Source organism: Talaromyces stipitatus, genomic scaffold (assembly GCF_000003125.1).
Source record: "Talaromyces stipitatus ATCC 10500 scf_1105507295555 genomic scaffold, whole genome shotgun sequence".
NCBI classification, from domain to species: domain Eukaryota; kingdom Fungi; phylum Ascomycota; class Eurotiomycetes; order Eurotiales; family Trichocomaceae; genus Talaromyces; species Talaromyces stipitatus.
Window position 1 is genome coordinate 835,481 of NW_002990116.1, and position 15,852 is coordinate 851,332.

The 15,852-nt window shown below is 46.7% G+C and overlaps 7 protein-coding genes across 8 annotated transcripts; 2 read left to right on the forward strand and 5 right to left on the reverse strand.

The window, feature by feature from the left end:
• Window positions 1–113: 113 nt before the first annotated feature.
• Window positions 114–2,915, reverse strand: TSTA_114150 (uncharacterized protein; the record flags this gene model as incomplete). Its single annotated transcript, XM_002481548.1, has 7 exons — window positions 114–550; window positions 607–1,064; window positions 1,121–2,326; window positions 2,380–2,520; window positions 2,576–2,639; window positions 2,702–2,770; window positions 2,829–2,915. The coding sequence occupies 7 exons, from the start codon at window positions 2,913–2,915 to the stop codon at window positions 272–274; spliced, it is 2,304 nt and encodes a 767-aa protein (XP_002481593.1). The 3' UTR covers window positions 114–271.
• A 1,997-nt stretch (window positions 2,916–4,912) lies between these two features.
• Window positions 4,913–7,072, forward strand: TSTA_114160 (AMP-binding enzyme, putative). Its single transcript, XM_002481549.1, has 6 exons — window positions 4,913–5,021; window positions 5,101–5,171; window positions 5,229–5,376; window positions 5,434–6,519; window positions 6,571–6,868; window positions 6,920–7,072. The coding sequence occupies exons 3-6, from the start codon at window positions 5,248–5,250 to the stop codon at window positions 7,033–7,035; spliced, it is 1,629 nt and encodes a 542-aa protein (XP_002481594.1). The 5' UTR covers window positions 4,913–5,021; window positions 5,101–5,171; window positions 5,229–5,247; the 3' UTR covers window positions 7,036–7,072.
• A 28-nt stretch (window positions 7,073–7,100) lies between these two features.
• Window positions 7,101–10,526, reverse strand: TSTA_114170 (serine/threonine protein kinase, putative). Of its 2 annotated transcripts, none has more exons than XM_002481551.1 (2): window positions 7,779–10,526; window positions 7,101–7,725 (listed from the first exon to the last, which is right to left on the reverse strand). In XM_002481551.1, exons 1-2 carry the CDS (start codon window positions 9,280–9,282, stop codon window positions 7,256–7,258), a joined length of 1,974 nt encoding a protein of 657 aa, XP_002481596.1. In that variant the 5' UTR covers window positions 9,283–10,526; the 3' UTR covers window positions 7,101–7,255. The 2 variants fall into 2 exon arrangements, with proteins under 2 accessions (XP_002481596.1, XP_002481595.1); XM_002481550.1 differs by having other exon boundaries at window positions 7,101–7,728.
• A 47-nt stretch (window positions 10,527–10,573) lies between these two features.
• Window positions 10,574–11,293, reverse strand: TSTA_114180 (uncharacterized protein; the record flags this gene model as incomplete). The annotated part of the gene is made up of 2 exons (XM_002481552.1): window positions 10,574–10,670; window positions 10,848–11,293. 2 exons carry the CDS (start codon window positions 11,291–11,293, stop codon window positions 10,574–10,576), a joined length of 543 nt encoding a protein of 180 aa, XP_002481597.1.
• A 255-nt stretch (window positions 11,294–11,548) lies between these two features.
• Window positions 11,549–12,232, reverse strand: TSTA_114190 (uncharacterized protein; the record flags this gene model as incomplete). Its single annotated transcript, XM_002481553.1, has 2 exons — window positions 11,549–12,006; window positions 12,079–12,232. 2 exons carry the CDS (start codon window positions 12,230–12,232, stop codon window positions 11,549–11,551), a joined length of 612 nt encoding a protein of 203 aa, XP_002481598.1.
• Window positions 12,233–12,511: 279 nt separating this feature from the next.
• On the forward strand, window positions 12,512–14,742 carry TSTA_114200 (spermine/spermidine synthase family protein). Its single transcript, XM_002481554.1, has 4 exons — window positions 12,512–12,583; window positions 12,648–13,821; window positions 13,875–14,175; window positions 14,230–14,742. Exons 2-4 carry the CDS (start codon window positions 12,770–12,772, stop codon window positions 14,641–14,643), a joined length of 1,767 nt encoding a protein of 588 aa, XP_002481599.1. The 5' UTR covers window positions 12,512–12,583; window positions 12,648–12,769; the 3' UTR covers window positions 14,644–14,742.
• Window positions 14,741–15,764, reverse strand: TSTA_114210 (tyrosine-protein phosphatase precursor, putative; the record flags this gene model as incomplete). Its single annotated transcript, XM_002481555.1, has 2 exons — window positions 14,741–15,604; window positions 15,708–15,764. 2 exons carry the CDS (start codon window positions 15,762–15,764, stop codon window positions 14,741–14,743), a joined length of 921 nt encoding a protein of 306 aa, XP_002481600.1.
• Window positions 15,765–15,852: the final 88 nt, after the last annotated feature.

Consider the following 15,852-nt stretch of genomic DNA (forward strand, 5'->3'; position numbering starts at 1 on the left):
ATGGAATGTGTTTGTTGTTGATTCCGTTGATGGGGGATAATCCATGTTCCCCACACGGCAAGGACTACAACTCAAAAGTTATACGGACAACACCGAGAGCTTCAATCAATGATCGTGAAATTATTAATTCGAGAATTAGTATATTCAAATCCACTTTATAAACAAAACATTCTCCGTTTATAACATTTATCCAACCGAAAGCCAACAGTATGTGCCAAGAAGCAAAGAACCTGGACAGTAACAAATAGAATCATTATACATAATCATCATATCAATGCAGGAGACTCTTCCCTCTCCTTTCCTGCATCTCTTGCATTTCCTGACCTTGACGAGAAGTGTCTTCGTCAAAGGCATCAACCTCGTAATCAAAGACGTTGACTTTCGACGCATTTTCCGTTGCCGCGGGTGTCGTTTCGTCTTCAGCGTCGATCTTGGGCCAGTCCTCCATAACGGCATCTGCGGATTCGCCTGGGCCTTCTTCGCCGTTGTAGATGTTTGTGGCTGCGTCAAGCTCTGCTTGGAAAGTGATGTTATCGGTTTTGACAAATTCCTAATACAGAAACTATGGTTAGCTTTCGTCCGATGTGAAACATAAATTTTACATACCTGTAGAGCTGGCGGTGGAGGTTCATACGGGAACTCCACTGCATTATTATTCGCGTACACTAGGAGAACACTCCTCGATTCTCGCGCTGCTCTGAGGACCTCAATCTCACGCACTTTGACAGCGGTATATCCAATGACATCCGCATTGTTCGTTTTGCTATTCATAATCCTCTTATTTTCAGGTTTAGCAGCTTGCTGTGTTTTGGCATCGTCTGTCGAGAAGCTTATCCGCCACCAGTGCCATTCTTCGGGCTTTTTGTCTTCCATTTCGATTAGATCCTCGTCCGCTCGAGGAGGGGAGTCTTTTCGTAAAATGTAGGTAATGTGAGGTGCTGTACAAAGGCCTCTAAGGGTGTACTTGTAATGCGGTGGGTCGTCAGACGAGACTGCCGACTCAGTCAAGATCTTGGAGTGGTTTCGGAGTGTATCACGAGCTGCTTGCTTCTCGGCTTCGAGTTCTGCGGTAGGGTCAGCTAAGGAAAGACGTCTCAACAAATAACAACGCTTTCCATACCACTCAATTTATCTTTAATGAGACCTGCAACTCCACGCAGCTGCTCGGTCAAGTGTTGTGCTTTGGCATCATCATATTCGCTTGTTCCGTCAGCTGGATCTTTCGGCAATGCGTTTGTGACAGCTTGTGCTGCCTTTTCTAGCAGCTCTTGATTGGACATTCCAGCTCTCGATACAGATTCCGTGCGTCTATAGCGTGCTGCTATATTTTCAATGTCGTTTATTTTTTGGCTAACATTTAGCCTTTCCATACGCAACTCGCGGACTGTGTCACGACGTGCCTCCATATACCGATCTGGATAGAAAGTAGCAGGAATCTTGACATTCATCGCCTCGCTGCCGTAATTTTCCAGTTTTATCGTGAGAATCTCGCCGACATGATCGAGCCACACATCATCCAGTTCCTCTCCCGGTATATCGGGCCAGATGGCATCATCCAAAACATCATACAAGGTTTGGCTCGGTCCAGACTCGACATACGTGTTAAAAACGAAAAATTCCTTTTGGTTCGGTGTATCCATTTCAGTCATTTCTTGCTTCATTGCACAGGAGGAAAAGACCATTGACAGTTGGTTGGCCGGAGTCGCACGAACAGATGCTTCTTGCCATGCTTCCAGGAATCTTTCCACGCCGCCATCACCATTGTAGCCATAAAGAGATCTTAAACTAGCGAGTGCATCAGTACTTCCAAAGGCGCGCCGCGTACCATCCAAGAAAGCCATCAATCGTTGAGTCTCGTAGATGATATCGTCCCAATCTTGATCGTCGACGTATGGGTCATCTAAAGAAACAATTCGGGGAATCTTGATTGACTGCCCATTCCACCATTGCGAGTCGTAGCCATAGTCGGGGACGGTCTTTTCTCGCAATAGCAGTGCTTCTCGCGCAAGTGGTATGGAATGAAGTATCGTCAGAAATCCTCCAATGTATAAAGCTTCTTGTGAAGGGCGAAGGAAAGCTGGCTCATCATCTTTGCGCAGGCGATCTTCAGGGTCCGGACTGATTATTTCTTCCCTAGCCCCCGAATTGACGACGGTCATACCCCATGAGGTTTCATCGTAGAAGTCCTGAGTTGCCGGTCCAAATCGAGTGTCCTGAGAGTTTGCGATAACGCCGCTTTCTTGTTTACCGTATTCCTGGCCTAACGACATGGCTACCGCTTGTTGGAGCGCGCGTTCTTCCATTTGAGCGTCAGTGAGTTTCATATCTACAATAAAATTTCAGTAGAGGTATCAAATGTTTGGAACATATGACCGCTACCTGCGCCTGTACTATCATGTCCACTTCCTTCATATTTGCGATCACTCAACGTTTCACTGACATTCATTCGGGACGGTGGGCGCGAGGGAGCAACTGAGTATCCATGCCCAGGGTTACTATCGGAATTTTCGATATGAAATGCTAAATGATGATGAGCTATAGTTCGTTCGAAAGCTGTTCAGGGAAGCTCGCTCACCCGGCACGGACTGGGTGTCCTGAGAATACGGCGAATTGTTGAACGACGTCCAGTCATCCTGAGGCTGTAATTTCTCAATCAGTCACGATCATATCCAGAATAGGAACATATCTCCAAGATGCATACTTCGGATGGGACGCCGTCGGGGTTTTCGAAATATGCATTGATGGCCTTTTCTAGGTTGAGGTTGTTTGCCTGGAGTAAGCATCGTAATTAGCGTTCTGTTCAGACGAAAGATTATTTTCATTTCTACCTTCAGAAATAAGATGGCTTTCTCTCGTGAAAGACTGGTGAAACTGATAAAATTGCCAATGTCATCTTCGGACGGTTCGGCGGCCATGATGCTCGTGCACGTTGCTTCTTGAGGAGCTCTTAGGACACTGAGAGCTTCCAGCAAGCAACGTGCGCCAACGAGCTATGCGACAAGAAGAGGGGATGAAAGTATCAGTTATGGGTATTATGCAAATCATGAAAACATAGTGATTGGATAGTGATATTCCTTTGTGATCTGAAAATGAATAGTTTAGCAAGATGATGATGCTTAGCTTCCCCGCGTGCTACAAAGAATGCCACTGAAATCAGGCAGGAAATCTGCTAGCCCGATTAGGCGACATAGCCCTAACAAAAGCTATTCTCTCATAGTCAAACCTTTGATCTTGCTCTCATAGTAGCATTATGTTTCATATCAATGTGGAATAAATTTTCAATATACTAGTCTTGTAATAGAAACATGCGTGGATCATACTTTTACATATGATAGAGCACACCCCTAACCATAAGCACTTGCTTCTTACGGATGCAGCGTCTGAATGGGATTGTGACATCGTATCCCGTTTGATGGCCATGGATAACTCCTTGGCTCTTAATGTCATGCTGGATGGTATCAATAAATTGTCTTTGCATTCGCACAGAAGTTATGGACGAGTGTCATCCATGAATCGTCCTGAAGAACTCCCCCCGGGACAGACAGTAGCGTGGAAGCATATCAATATATTAGGAATATGACATGTACACTGTTAGATACATTCCGAATCTTTGTTTAATAGGACGAGCATCACCTAACCTTCTTTCAATTTGGCTTGGATGGATTCTGGGCCCTGAAAGCTCTTCTTTGTTGCTCGCAACAAAGAAGAACCCGGATATTCAATAAAAAGATTCATTTGTCTGAGGCACACTTTCATCAGAAGGAAGTTTACCATACTTGCGGTGTTGGCCTTCGTTGCCTTCCAAGTTGGCGGATCCCATACCAGCGCCGTTCTTGAGCCACATGAGGCGCACTGTGTTCCGGTTGGTGGTATGTTGTATCTAGAATCGGTACATGTATTGAAATCAAGTGCTAATGCTTGCTTGTATTGATACAGGAAGCTGTGCGAACGGCGAGAGATGCTGTCAAATTTGCGTTGGGCGACGCTGCGAAGCTCTCTGAAGGAGCCAGTACGCTCAATATTTCATCTCAGATGGACGCCCAAAGGTCGGGAACAGCACTTAATTTGTTATTATGTTTTCACCTGCTAATGCTGGGTAGGATACTCCTACCAGTCCGTGATGTCTGGCTGTTCTAGGAGGACTTTGCCCGCCCTGTTCTTTTATACCGATAGCAGCCCTGTTCACCTGCTCATGGGTAATCCAAGGGGTCGCTATAGATTGTCCTGTATGTTTCCTTATTACGATATCAGTCGTTCGATAACGAAATAACTGTCGCCATAGAATCCCAAATAGTCTTTGAATTGGTATTTCTGGAGCATAGCCGAGGATTATTGTTTTGACGTTCGACACTTCATGTGGCTGGCATGAAATGCGGAGACTTCGTGGAGGCGGACCCTGGATGTTTGCGGGGAAGACTCATCCCACTCTGTGTTTCAACATACGTACATTGCACTGGGCTTTCACAGAGGACCTTGACAAGTGTAGGCATGATTTAAAGATAAATTCAGAAGAAAAATATTCCAAAAACCTCTTTATCTGACATAGTTAAACCGCTATATACCTGGCAAATGTCGCGTAGATCAAGAAAGATGGTGCGCTTAGCGCCGGGAGTCAACCCCGGAAATCTTCCCCTCATTTCATATCCGAGCTCCTCCTCTGCCTTATCTCTCTGTCCTTTCCTGTCCCTTGTTTTCCTCTGCTTTTGATTGGCACCATACGCAAATTCAGTTGCAGGGTATATAATATCAAACACATATACTGATAGCGATTATCTCATACTTCCACCAAGCAGGTTACAAAGTAGGATAGGACAGGGAGAGTTGCACGTTGTCAATGGATGCGGTGCTGAGACGGACGTGACATCCACTGAGAAGCTATGCGGATACTTCTCTTTCTATGCGCAAGGAAAAGCTTGCTTGTACGTGGAAGCAATGACAACATTGGCCGAAATATATTCCGTTTCTCGACGCGACATGCTCGGAGTTTGTTGACACAGAGTTACGCGCGGGGCCCTGATACGGTACGGCCCATGAACCCAGCTTCTCTCTGACCGGACAAAGTGTTTTCGATAGGATCTGTGTTGATGTGAAACTATATAGCCGCCTTTAATAGAACAGACGGTAGGAGATCATTTTGCAACAATTGTGAAGAAATTCGGAGATCGTCCCGCGTGAGTGAAGCGTCCGGACCGTACAATAAAGTGATCAAAAAGCTAAGACACTAACAGGGTCGTTGCTCGCCACCAAATGGGCCGCTTTACCTACGATGAGCTTGATCGTCACAGTAATGCTTTAGCTCGCGGGCTTCAGTCTCTATCTGTACGGAAAGGTGATCGCGTAGCGGTCATGTTGGGAAACTCTCTCGAATATGCATCGGTATGTTAAAAGACAATCGAAGTGCGGTCTCACTACTTACGATCCATTACTTCTTAGTTGACCTACGCACTCTTCAAATTGGGGGCCATCTTGGTACCACTCAACCCTTCTTTTAACGCGAACCAGGTTGTGTCCGCCTTAAGTCACTTGGGAGCAAGTCATCTGATTATTAGTGCCGAAGCAAACTTACCACGTCGTCAACCTCGCGACAATACACCTCTTATCAAACATCTTGTCCCTGACCTCCACGCCGAGTCTCATGTTCAATCGGAGTTGATCCCATCACTCAAGCAAGTTGTAGTTGTTGACAACTCGGCTGGTCAATTTGACGGCTCGGCATACAAAGCTCTTACACCTTTTTCATCTATAGTATCCGACCTACCTGCAGACAGAGAGGCATTACCGGACCAAGGACTCTCTCCTCATGATGTGGTCAATATCCAGTTTACGTCAGGAACAACATCCATGCCCAAAGCAGCCTGTCTTACTCACCGCTCAATCTTGAACAACGGTACTCAGATCGGCGATCGAATGCTTCTCACAGAAAATGACATCGTCTGCTGCCCGCCACCGCTATTCCATTGCTTCGGATGTATCTTGGGATACATGGCCACGGCAACCCACGGATCAGCCATCGTATTCCCATCTGAATCGTTCAACGGCCTCGCTTCGCTCCAAGCCGTGCGAGAAGAACGTTGTACGGCTCTATACGGTGTACCGACAATGTTCATCGAGGAGTTGGGTCTCCTAGAAAAGGGCGAAGTCCCCCACGATGGATTTCAATACTTGCGTACTGGCATCGCAGCTGGAAGCAGTATTCCAGCTGAACTTATGCGCAAACTACACAAGACGCTGAACTTGACTGAGTTGACAATATGTTACGGAATGACGGAAACAAGCCCCGTTTCTGCGATGACGACTACAGATGATCCTATTGACAAGAGGATTACGACCGTAGGCCGATTGATGCCGCACGTTGAAGCCAAGGTCGTGGACCCGGCTGATCGTAGTAAGACTCTCCCTATCGAAACGAAGGGCGAGCTGGCTGTGAGTGGATACCTACTCATGAAAGAATACTGGGATGCCCCGGATCAGACAGCAGAAGTTATGCTCGCGGACGAGAATGGCAAGATCTGGATGCACGTAAGTAGCCTCCCATATCAGGTAAAGCCCCATTCTTAACGACGTATCCAGACTGGCGATGAAGCAAGCATGTCCGCCGACGGCTACATAACCATAACAGGCCGAATCAAAGACCTGATAATCCGCGGAGGCGAAAATATTCACCCTTTAGAAATTGAGAACTGTCTCCTTGCCCATCCGGCCGTCAAGGAGGTGTCTGTCGTTGGTGTCCCGGATGAGAAATATGGTGAAGTAGTGGGCGCATTCGTGGTTATACACTCTGCTTCCAATTCACGCGACCAGGAGCAGCGGCACCTTCTCAAAGAAGAGTTGAGGTTGTGGGTGAGGGAGAAGTTGAGTAGTCATCTAGGCGAGTTTACATCTCGTGCATACAAATTATCAGCTAACATATCTATCTCAGTGCCGAAATTCGTCTTCTTCCTTCCAAGCTCAGACGCATTCCCCAAAACAGCAAGTGGAAAAATCCAAAAGTTCAGGCTCAAGGAACTTGCTATTCAGTTGTTGAAGGAGGAGTGATAGAATAGGGCGGTACTCTCACTTTAGGCCTTCCAATCTACTTATATACCACTGGAAAGAAAGTTGGAAAGAAATAAATAGTCTGTCAAGATGCAGATGCTACGTGTAACAACGATCCCTGGTAATGAGTGCTCCAGAACCGAGTTGACAAAAGCCTGATTATTTACATAGAATGATTTTTGAATCCCTTCCTTCAATTTGTGCAACAAAGCATCGCTAGTCATGAACGCTTCTTCTCTGGGGGAAGATGACGATGTGCCTTCTTTCGGGCCATCCTCAGACTGTCCTTGTTGATAACATCAAACACAGTATCCATGCGGGTTCCTTGATTGATCTGCTGAGTAGTTTCGTGTTCAATATCTGGACTGCAGCAGTCGATGGTCTGGATGCACTTATCGTTTAGAGCCTCTTCGATCGAAATACGAGTCTCAGGATCTGGATGCAGCATCTTGAGTACAAGCTGATTCAATCCTTTCTTCGGGAATGTGGTGAAGATTCGACCGCATGTTGGTGATTCTGTCTCGGTTATGACACCATTCGGGTTCCGAAGGAGGAACTTGTGCCATCCAGCCAAAAACTTTCTGTAGTGAGGATCTTCGGGTTTTGCAGCCTTCCATGGGCTACCCCGCACAAATAAAGTGAAACACACAATGGCACATGACCATACATCAAGAGCACGCGGGTCATAATCTCCTATTACTGTCAGCTAAGCTCGGTAAATGTAAGAACAACAACAGACGTACCACTTTCAGCAAGAACCTCTGGCGATGAGTAAGGTATACTGCCACAAATGCCCGGGGGGCATTTTCGAACCTCCTTCGTTTGCCCTGGATCATTTTCTGTTTGGTTGACAGTTCTGAGCCCCGGGTGTATCCCTAAGAAGACTTCTGAAACACCAAAATCAGTGATTTTCAGTTGTCCGTCTGACGTGACCAAGAGGTTTTCGGGCTTGATATCCCGATGGGCAATGCCATTTTGGTGTAGATATGCTACGCCTCGTAAGAGTTGCTTGAAAAAACAAAGATTATCAATGTCACGAAGGTATCCTTGCTTAATCAACAAGAACAACTCCCCATATTCACAAAACTCCATAACATGATTCCATCTGCCGGAGTGCGTGCAAAGACGAACTGTTTCCACAATGTTTGGGTGGTGAAGGCTTTTGGCGATGCTGAATTCCGATTTGACCATGTTCTCGTATTCCACTTTATCTTCGTTTCGTCCGCATTTCCGGAATTCTTTGACGGCATAGATGTCATTCTTTGACCCGCCCTTTCGATACATAGTTCGTACTATAGCTGTCGCACCCCTGCCTATTTGTTTGCCGCTTTTGCCGAACATTATCCGTCGATTACAAAACTCATCGCTGAGCTCACACGAGTCGACATTGAAGTTTGCTGGGAGAGTGGTGCCGAGCCGACGAGACTTTAACCCCGCGCCAAACATGGCAGGGATAGCAATGTCGGGATCGTCTCTTTGTCGTAGGCTATGACCCATAGATGGTGACCTAAAAAGCTTCTTGCGTGATGGTTTCGGATGCGTGAAACCGGTGAAAGTGATCCTTTCCCTGAGTGATAAGCGCGAAGTCACTTTCCGAAGGCGTGAAGGCCTTCTGATGGTGAGTGAGATATCGTTATCATGGTGCACCGCAGAGTGAGAATCCCCAGTTGGCGAAGGAGGGGCATCCAGTATATCTCTTGTGGAGATGTACTCTAATTCTTGAGCGTATCCATGTCGACTCGCTGTATCCCTAGCGGTCTCATGATGAACATCTGGGACAATCAGCCCCTTTGCGGTATGATGAGTCAAACCAGCGCGGCGAAAGAGACTCTTGATCGAGGTAGACGCGGATGTGTGTGAAGTTGAAGAGGATGTACTCGGAGCTGAGGCTGCGGTATGTCGAGTCTTTGTTCTGTTTTGTCCTGATTTGGTAGAAGGCCTTGATGGCAACGGTGACGAGGTGCCGGTAGACCCCGCCTTCAATCGAGGAGTCTTGCCAAATCTAAGCCGGGCACCTTTAGAGGTAATTTCCGGAGTAAGGATGGGAAATGAGGGTGCCGCTAGCATCTGTGCCGACTGGATGGCTCCGAGACTGATCCAACTAGATGGGAAAGCAGTACAACCGCAATTGAGTACGGAATTGTGTTCATCGGTTGCTGGCATCAGGCGACGACGCTTATTTGAGGGTCCTTGATCTGCTGTCGAAGGGCGATGCTCACTGAAGTAGACGACCGGACTATTGAACATTTTTGAAAGACGATTGACCGCGGATGGCGATGACGATACGGAGGGATAATACCAAGAAAAAGAATATGGAATAGAATGATCGAAAGACGAGAATTGGCCGTAATCTGAAGCCAGTCGATGTATGAATAATCCAAAAGAGTGGCGGTTGTTTAGTAGTGGTTCATAGCATCCAATGGAGGATGAGTAGTAACATATGAGACGAGCAAAGAGAGCCAGTAGTCGAATACGACGATGAAGCAAGATAGATAGTTAGTTTGTCGATAAGAGGAGAATTGTAGAAGAAGAGCAAGACACGATGTTGTATAAAGAAAGAGAGGTGTATATATAGCAGGAAGGGGCCTAAAGTCTAATCAGGAAGGCACCAGAGTGTCTGCCTGCCAGCACAAAACGCAAGTGAGACTCACAGTATGGTCCAGACAGGCAGCAGATGTGCTGTACATATAAGCTACCTACGTACGTAGGAGTCAATCAGTTACTCCGTCAAATGCTGCATGTTTCCCGCCCTGCCAAGCGGAGGCCAAGAGACAGCCACCCAGAGAGGAATGACAAAAAAGTAGGAATAGCAGCAGGAATAGCAGCAGGAATAGTGCTAGATAGAAACAAGAAAGCACCGAAAAGGGCTTTTGAGCGACCGTGCGAGATACGTCCACTAGTCATGGGCCCGTTATTATTAGTTTGGTGACCGGCGGTGCTTCCACAATCAACTGGGCAGGCAGTCAGTCGGTTGCATTGCAGTATTACAGGGTAGGCAAGCATCTGAAGAATCATCAGAGTCGAAATAAATCTGCTTGCGCGTTGTGCAGAGAGGATCGATCGTATCATAGAGAAGGAGAACATCGCCAAGGAGGCCAAGAGCCAGTGATGCCGCTATTTGCAGATCAGGGGCTACCATTGACCGAGCATAGCCTCAGAACAGATCGCCCGTGTGCGACACCAGACGACAAAGTAAATGTCTCGTATTGAACTGCTCAAGAATAGCCATTGCTCTCAAAAAGAGTGACACTGCCAAGAGCCTCGCGCCAAGCATTCCTCTCTCTTGAAGGTCTTCGTCTTGGCGGGCCAGAGGAGGCGGCGGAATGAGCGGGCTCTCTGACTCTAAGCCAACTGACTGAAAATGAAGTGAATGATATTCCTGCTCAGGATATGTATTCCTTGCCACGTCAGCCCGCCACTCGTAAGCGCTGCGGTCATGTTTGTTCGCCAGGCATGTATATCTTCCTGATGCTGTACAATGAAGTCACACCGATATTTAGGTTTGATTATTTGTCTATCATCTGAGAGAATTGAAAGTTCAACGGCTTTGCAAATTAGAGGCCTCGGGAAATGTCGACCTTAAAACACCGACTGCCATGCCGTGACTGCCGGTGAAGAATTGAATATCGCCGAATCTGCCGGAGAATAGTATTACACAGCAAGATAAAGGCAGGCGAGAATATGCTCCGTACGTGTCCGTATTGTATCCTAAAATTGGGCTGTTGAGGGAACAAGTCTCAATCGAGACCGGTCTAGTTCAAGCCATAAGAATTTCCAGTGTATTCCTCAGTCCTTTAAGACTATGCGCACACCGAACATGCGGGATGCGCCGGAAGACGCCTTCATTCTCTGTCCTCTGCATAAATCGCTGCCATTCTGGAGTTTCAATCCATTTTTGCCAAGCACTTTTGTTCTTGAAGCTGGCTAGCAAGAGAACATCATGCATCTCGTCACGAGATGTGCCCTTAGGTCGACCGGGAGGTGACATTTCAACCGGGATTGGCTCGAAGCGTGTAACGTAAGGGCTGCGATTTGCATGTTCCCCTACCTCTGCAAGCAGAACATCCAATCGGTGAGCTTTCTTGGGTAAAACTCCAGCTTCAGCTGTCGATTCTGAAGATGCCGACCGTGCTTCCAGATTACTTAACATCTGAGATGCGAAGAAGAAAATCATGCAAGAGAGAGGCCTCTCCTGTTTGTGAGGAGTCGTCGGTTCTTCACCGTCGGTGGAATGATTTCGGTTCTTGCTGAACAACATGCTGCCAATAAATTGAGCATCTCGTATTGTGAAGGGATTAATTCAATTGAATCTCGTCGTGACAAAAAGGCGTGGGGTTGTTGGTGTTCTGGTCAACATGACGTGGTACCGTTCCACCGTTTCGCGACCATTTTTGGACAGAAGCTCAGCGCATTCTATTTGGTCAGAGAAGTTTAGCAGATGTTGTGAAAGCGACCATGAAGAATGAGCCAAGTTGTACTCCCACTCTGTAAGCGCTACAACACAGGGTCTAGATTAAAAATCTTGTATACCAGTCTCCCCTATCAACTTATCTTTCTGAACGTCTCCTTCCTGTCCTTTGTCGAAAATCCACTCAGGTTCCTCCTCGTCAAAGTAGCGTTCTTGCTCCTCATTCCAGTCATCATACTCGTCGTTTTCGTCCACTGTCTTATAGTCGAAATCATAGTCGGCGCCTTTGAGAAATCGCATTTCCATTTCCCATTTCCAACGTTGCATGCCTTCTTCCTTGTTGGCGGGTATGTCGTCTTTATCTTCCGCCACGATCTCGCCGTTGGATCCTCGTCTATAACTTAGCATTGCATTCGGATTGGGGTGAGCGAGCGCATCTAGTTTAGCTTCTGATCGCTGAATGTCGGCTTGTAGTATGCCAGAAAAGCCCTTGGTGCGACCCTCTGCCTCTCGTTCTGCGGGGGTCTGGAAGCGTCTGATGAGACGGTCGTAAAGTAACGGATCTAGAAGGGTCGCACGAGTCAGTAAGCTATCAACAGCGCGAAAATGTTTGTGTATCATCTAAATAAACGAACCGGCCATTTCAAGGTCAGCAGAAAAGTACTCTGGATGCTGGTCAAGATAGCGTTTGCGACGGTTCTTCACCTGCACTGAAGCAGGAGGTTTCAGCTGATGCGAAGCTAGCGATGCACCATCATTTGCATCTTGTTGAGAGAGTCCAGTCGACATTGGAAAAAAAGGCATATTGCGAGGACACTAGAAGGGAAAGAGTCAAAGGATAGACACTGACTACGTCTATAGTATGCAGACATTGCCTCTAAGATGAATAATATCGCCATCGCATAGACTTATCAGAGCTCTCTTATCTATCCGATACGGATGATTACGTTAGTTACCGTACCAGATAGCTATTCGTCTAGTAATATAGATTACCATAGTATGAATCTTACACTAGCTCAACTTCTAAACATGTTACAGCTTTCTCTTCGATGCGTTCTGTCCCCTATCAGAACTGTATGTCTATACATTGCTCCTCACATAAGAGAGCTCCAGTGTCTATACTGTACTGTCACATGAAAGGTAGGCTGACTCAATGTACCGGAAGAGTTTAATTAACATCAGTCCGCTAATTCTGACTATTCAGCTGGTATATCTGGTGAAGAGCCGTCATCATACGATGAAGGCGGATTGAATAGAAGACCAACTGTCCTCTGGGTTTGATTAGCTTTTGGGGTCATACACTGTCCGGATAACTGTTTCACGAAGATGGCGAAGCAAAGAAAGGCAAAATTCCAGGCCACGCCTGACCCTAGACCTAACCCTGTTACTGAGAGATCACTTATCCCTGTCACTGTCTCTGAAGAACCAGCAGCAATCCGTACTCGCCATGATTGGAAAGACTCCACCAGAGCTTTGATGATTCCTGGTCTTGCCGCGGTATATTCCAGAGTATCCTTGTTGGCTTTGGCACCGGTTTATGGTTCAACACCAGCACACATGTATCACGAAACTCTCTGCAACACTGCCATCTTAGCAGGGTCTTTCTTGTATACACGGATTCCTAATGCCCTCAGAAAGGCTGAAAACATTCTTCCGGCACTCGCAATATCTATCCCCATTTTTCAAAGCTTCCTCTTCCAGCAGAGCTCTCGGTTTGGTAACCCGGCTGGACCGGTGTTGACTGAACTGATAACCATCTGCCCGTTGCTGTTACTTTCAATGTCCTCGTATTCAAGGATTATCTCAAATACATCGAACCTTCGCCGAGCAAACCGACTGCAACTCCTTTCGAGGTTCATTCCATTATTATTTGGGGTTGTTCTGTTCAGACTGGCGGATTCGGCATCTCAGACTTTGTTACCATCGTATATCGGCTCGAATGTCTTCATGACGACATTTGATTTGCAAGTTATTATTGCATGTATCTACTCTTTTATTCTTCCCTCCTATCTGTCATGGGTTCTATTTATGCTACCCGGAGTTTACCTCTACGTGACGTCGGATATGGACGCATCGTTTGTGCTTACACCGGCTCGTGTCAATTCGACTTTACATGAGGTGGGATACAGTCTAGTTGACCGGCAGGAGTCCTTGACTGGATACATATCCGTCTTGGACAATGTCGAGCTTGGATTTCGCGCCATGAGATGTGATCATAGTCTTCTGGGAGGACAATGGACGAGTCGACCATCGGATTATAACCCGCGAGTATCAGATCCTATATATGCTGTTTTCACTATGCTCGAGGCGGTCCGGCTTGTGGAGCCTGACTCTAGCCTACCGGAGAAAGAGGACAAGGATAGCAATGCGCTCGTCATGTATGGGCATCTCCTCCCTTATACTCTCGATTTTGCTAACTGACCTGTCATAGCGGACTCGGAATAGGTACGACCCCTGCTGCACTGATTCAACACGGTATAGATACGACTATTGTAGAAATCGATCCGGTTGTATACAACTTTGCATTACAACATTTTGGGTTCCCGCAAAACCATACTGCAGTCATTGATGACGCAGTTTCATTCGTCGAGACCGCACGATACGAACGCATGAAGTATGATTATATCATTCATGATGTTTTCACGGGTGGTGTCGAACCTGTTGAGTTGTTCACTCTGGAGTTTATGCAAGGGCTTGACGCATTACTCGAAGACGACGGTGTGATTGCAATTGTTCGTCTTCTCATTCATCCCTTTTTGGTCTATAGATGGCTAACTACACGTCAGAACTACGCTGGAGATGTTTCTCTCCCCGGTGCAGGAGTAGTAATCCGCACAATAAAGACGGTCTTTCCCGAATGTCGCATTTTCCGTGAAAATGACGGCTCCGAAACACCAGCAGAAGAATCTCTCGAGTTCATCAACATGGTCGTCTTTTGCAAGAAGACTCGTACGCCTCCGTTGACTTTCAGACAGCCCAATGAAGGTGACTATCTCGGTAGTCAGTCTAGGAAGTCGTACATGGTACCACGACGGGAGATAGACCACAAGATATTTGGCATCGGTGATGATTCGACGGATCAGCGTCTTTTAGAAGTTGGTAAGACGGATGTCCTAGAGTCTTACCATACTCAAAACGCGATTGGACATTGGAATATTATGAGAAAGGTACTTCCAGCCAAGGTATGGGAGAACTACTAACATGTTTCATATATATGAAGAATTCATATAATTGCCTTCGGAAATGTCGAGCGTTTATGGATAGAAGCTTGGAATATACTTGTTTCTGAACATCTGTTCAAAACAAACCCTTATCCTCCACAACCAAACTCTTCCTAATACGCTCAACATCATCATCCCCAAACCCCAACTCACCCTTCAAATAACCCTCCGCCCCTCCAAACTGCCTCTCGATATACTCTATAGTAGCACTCATATTCTCCTTCCTGGCCGAAAGCAACCTCTCAATACCCGCTCTATTCTCCGGATCCATGCCCATATCCTTGATAATCTTATCCGTCAAATGAGCCTTGACACTAGCATCAAACCCTTTTTCCGTCAACGAATATTCATGCGCAATCATATCACGATCTTGCACACCCGCAACAAGCAACAAAAGCGCTACAAGCACGCCCGTCCGATCCTTGCCACCTGTACAATGCACCAGAAACGCATCCCGGGGTCGATCACGCACATGCTCAAATATTGCCCTATAAGCATTCACACCATCCCTCAAAATCTCTGCGTAAGCAGCCACAAACCCTTCCGAACCGTTGACAGACATGTAATTCGCAAACCTCTTTGCTAATTGTTCGGGACTTGAATCCCTCTCGGGGAAGACGGGGGCATGCAACACCTTCACAGCCTCATGGTTATCTAAGGGGGAAGATGTGATTGGATCTTTGCGCAGTTCAGCGTTTGAGCGTAGATCGTAGACGGTAGTAATTCTCAAGTCTTGCGTGAGTTTTTGAAGACCTGTGGGTGTGATGCGGGTGGGTAATGCGGAGCGGTAGATGAAGTTGCGTCTTATTGAGGTTGAAGATGTGATGGGATAGCCGCCTATGTCGCGGAAGTTGGGGACGCCGTCGACATGGATGAAGGGTGGTGAGGGGGTTGAAGGTGCTGCAGCTGCAGTGACTTGTGCTGCGACGCTCATTTTGCTCTTTCACGAACGATATGTTCAACTATAGGTATTCTTTCCGTATATGGGATGTAAGTGCTATCGTGTATTATAAATGCCGAGGTTGGGATAATGGTTCAGGTACAGTGGGGTCTTCAGGTACCATCTGACCATGATTAGTCAACAAGTCAACGCAAGCCATCAGATGATACGAATCAGAAGGGTATCATATTGGTATGTATAGTTACAAAGAAGACACATTGATAAAAGAGGGGAGGTGACTCGAAAAT

Coding starts and splice junctions, on each gene's coding strand:
- TSTA_114200 (XM_002481554.1), top strand. CDS start 12,770: ATGGCGAAGCAAAGAAAGGCAAAATTCCAGGCCACGCCTGACCCTAGA. Junction 13,822..13,874: donor GATAGCAATGCGCTCGTCAT/GTATGGGCATCT, acceptor GACCTGTCATAG/CGGACTCGGAATAGGTACGA. Junction 14,176..14,229: donor ACGACGGTGTGATTGCAATT/GTTCGTCTTCTC, acceptor ACTACACGTCAG/AACTACGCTGGAGATGTTTC.
- TSTA_114170 (XM_002481550.1), bottom strand. CDS start 9,282: ATGTTCAATAGTCCGGTCGTCTACTTCAGTGAGCATCGCCCTTCGACA. Junction 7,729..7,778: donor AGAGGTTCTTGCTGAAAGTG/GTACGTCTGTTG, acceptor TGACAGTAATAG/GAGATTATGACCCGCGTGCT.
- TSTA_114160 (XM_002481549.1), top strand. CDS start 5,248: ATGGGCCGCTTTACCTACGATGAGCTTGATCGTCACAGTAATGCTTTA. Junction 5,377..5,433: donor ACTCTCTCGAATATGCATCG/GTATGTTAAAAG, acceptor ATTACTTCTTAG/TTGACCTACGCACTCTTCAA. Junction 6,520..6,570: donor ATGGCAAGATCTGGATGCAC/GTAAGTAGCCTC, acceptor CGACGTATCCAG/ACTGGCGATGAAGCAAGCAT.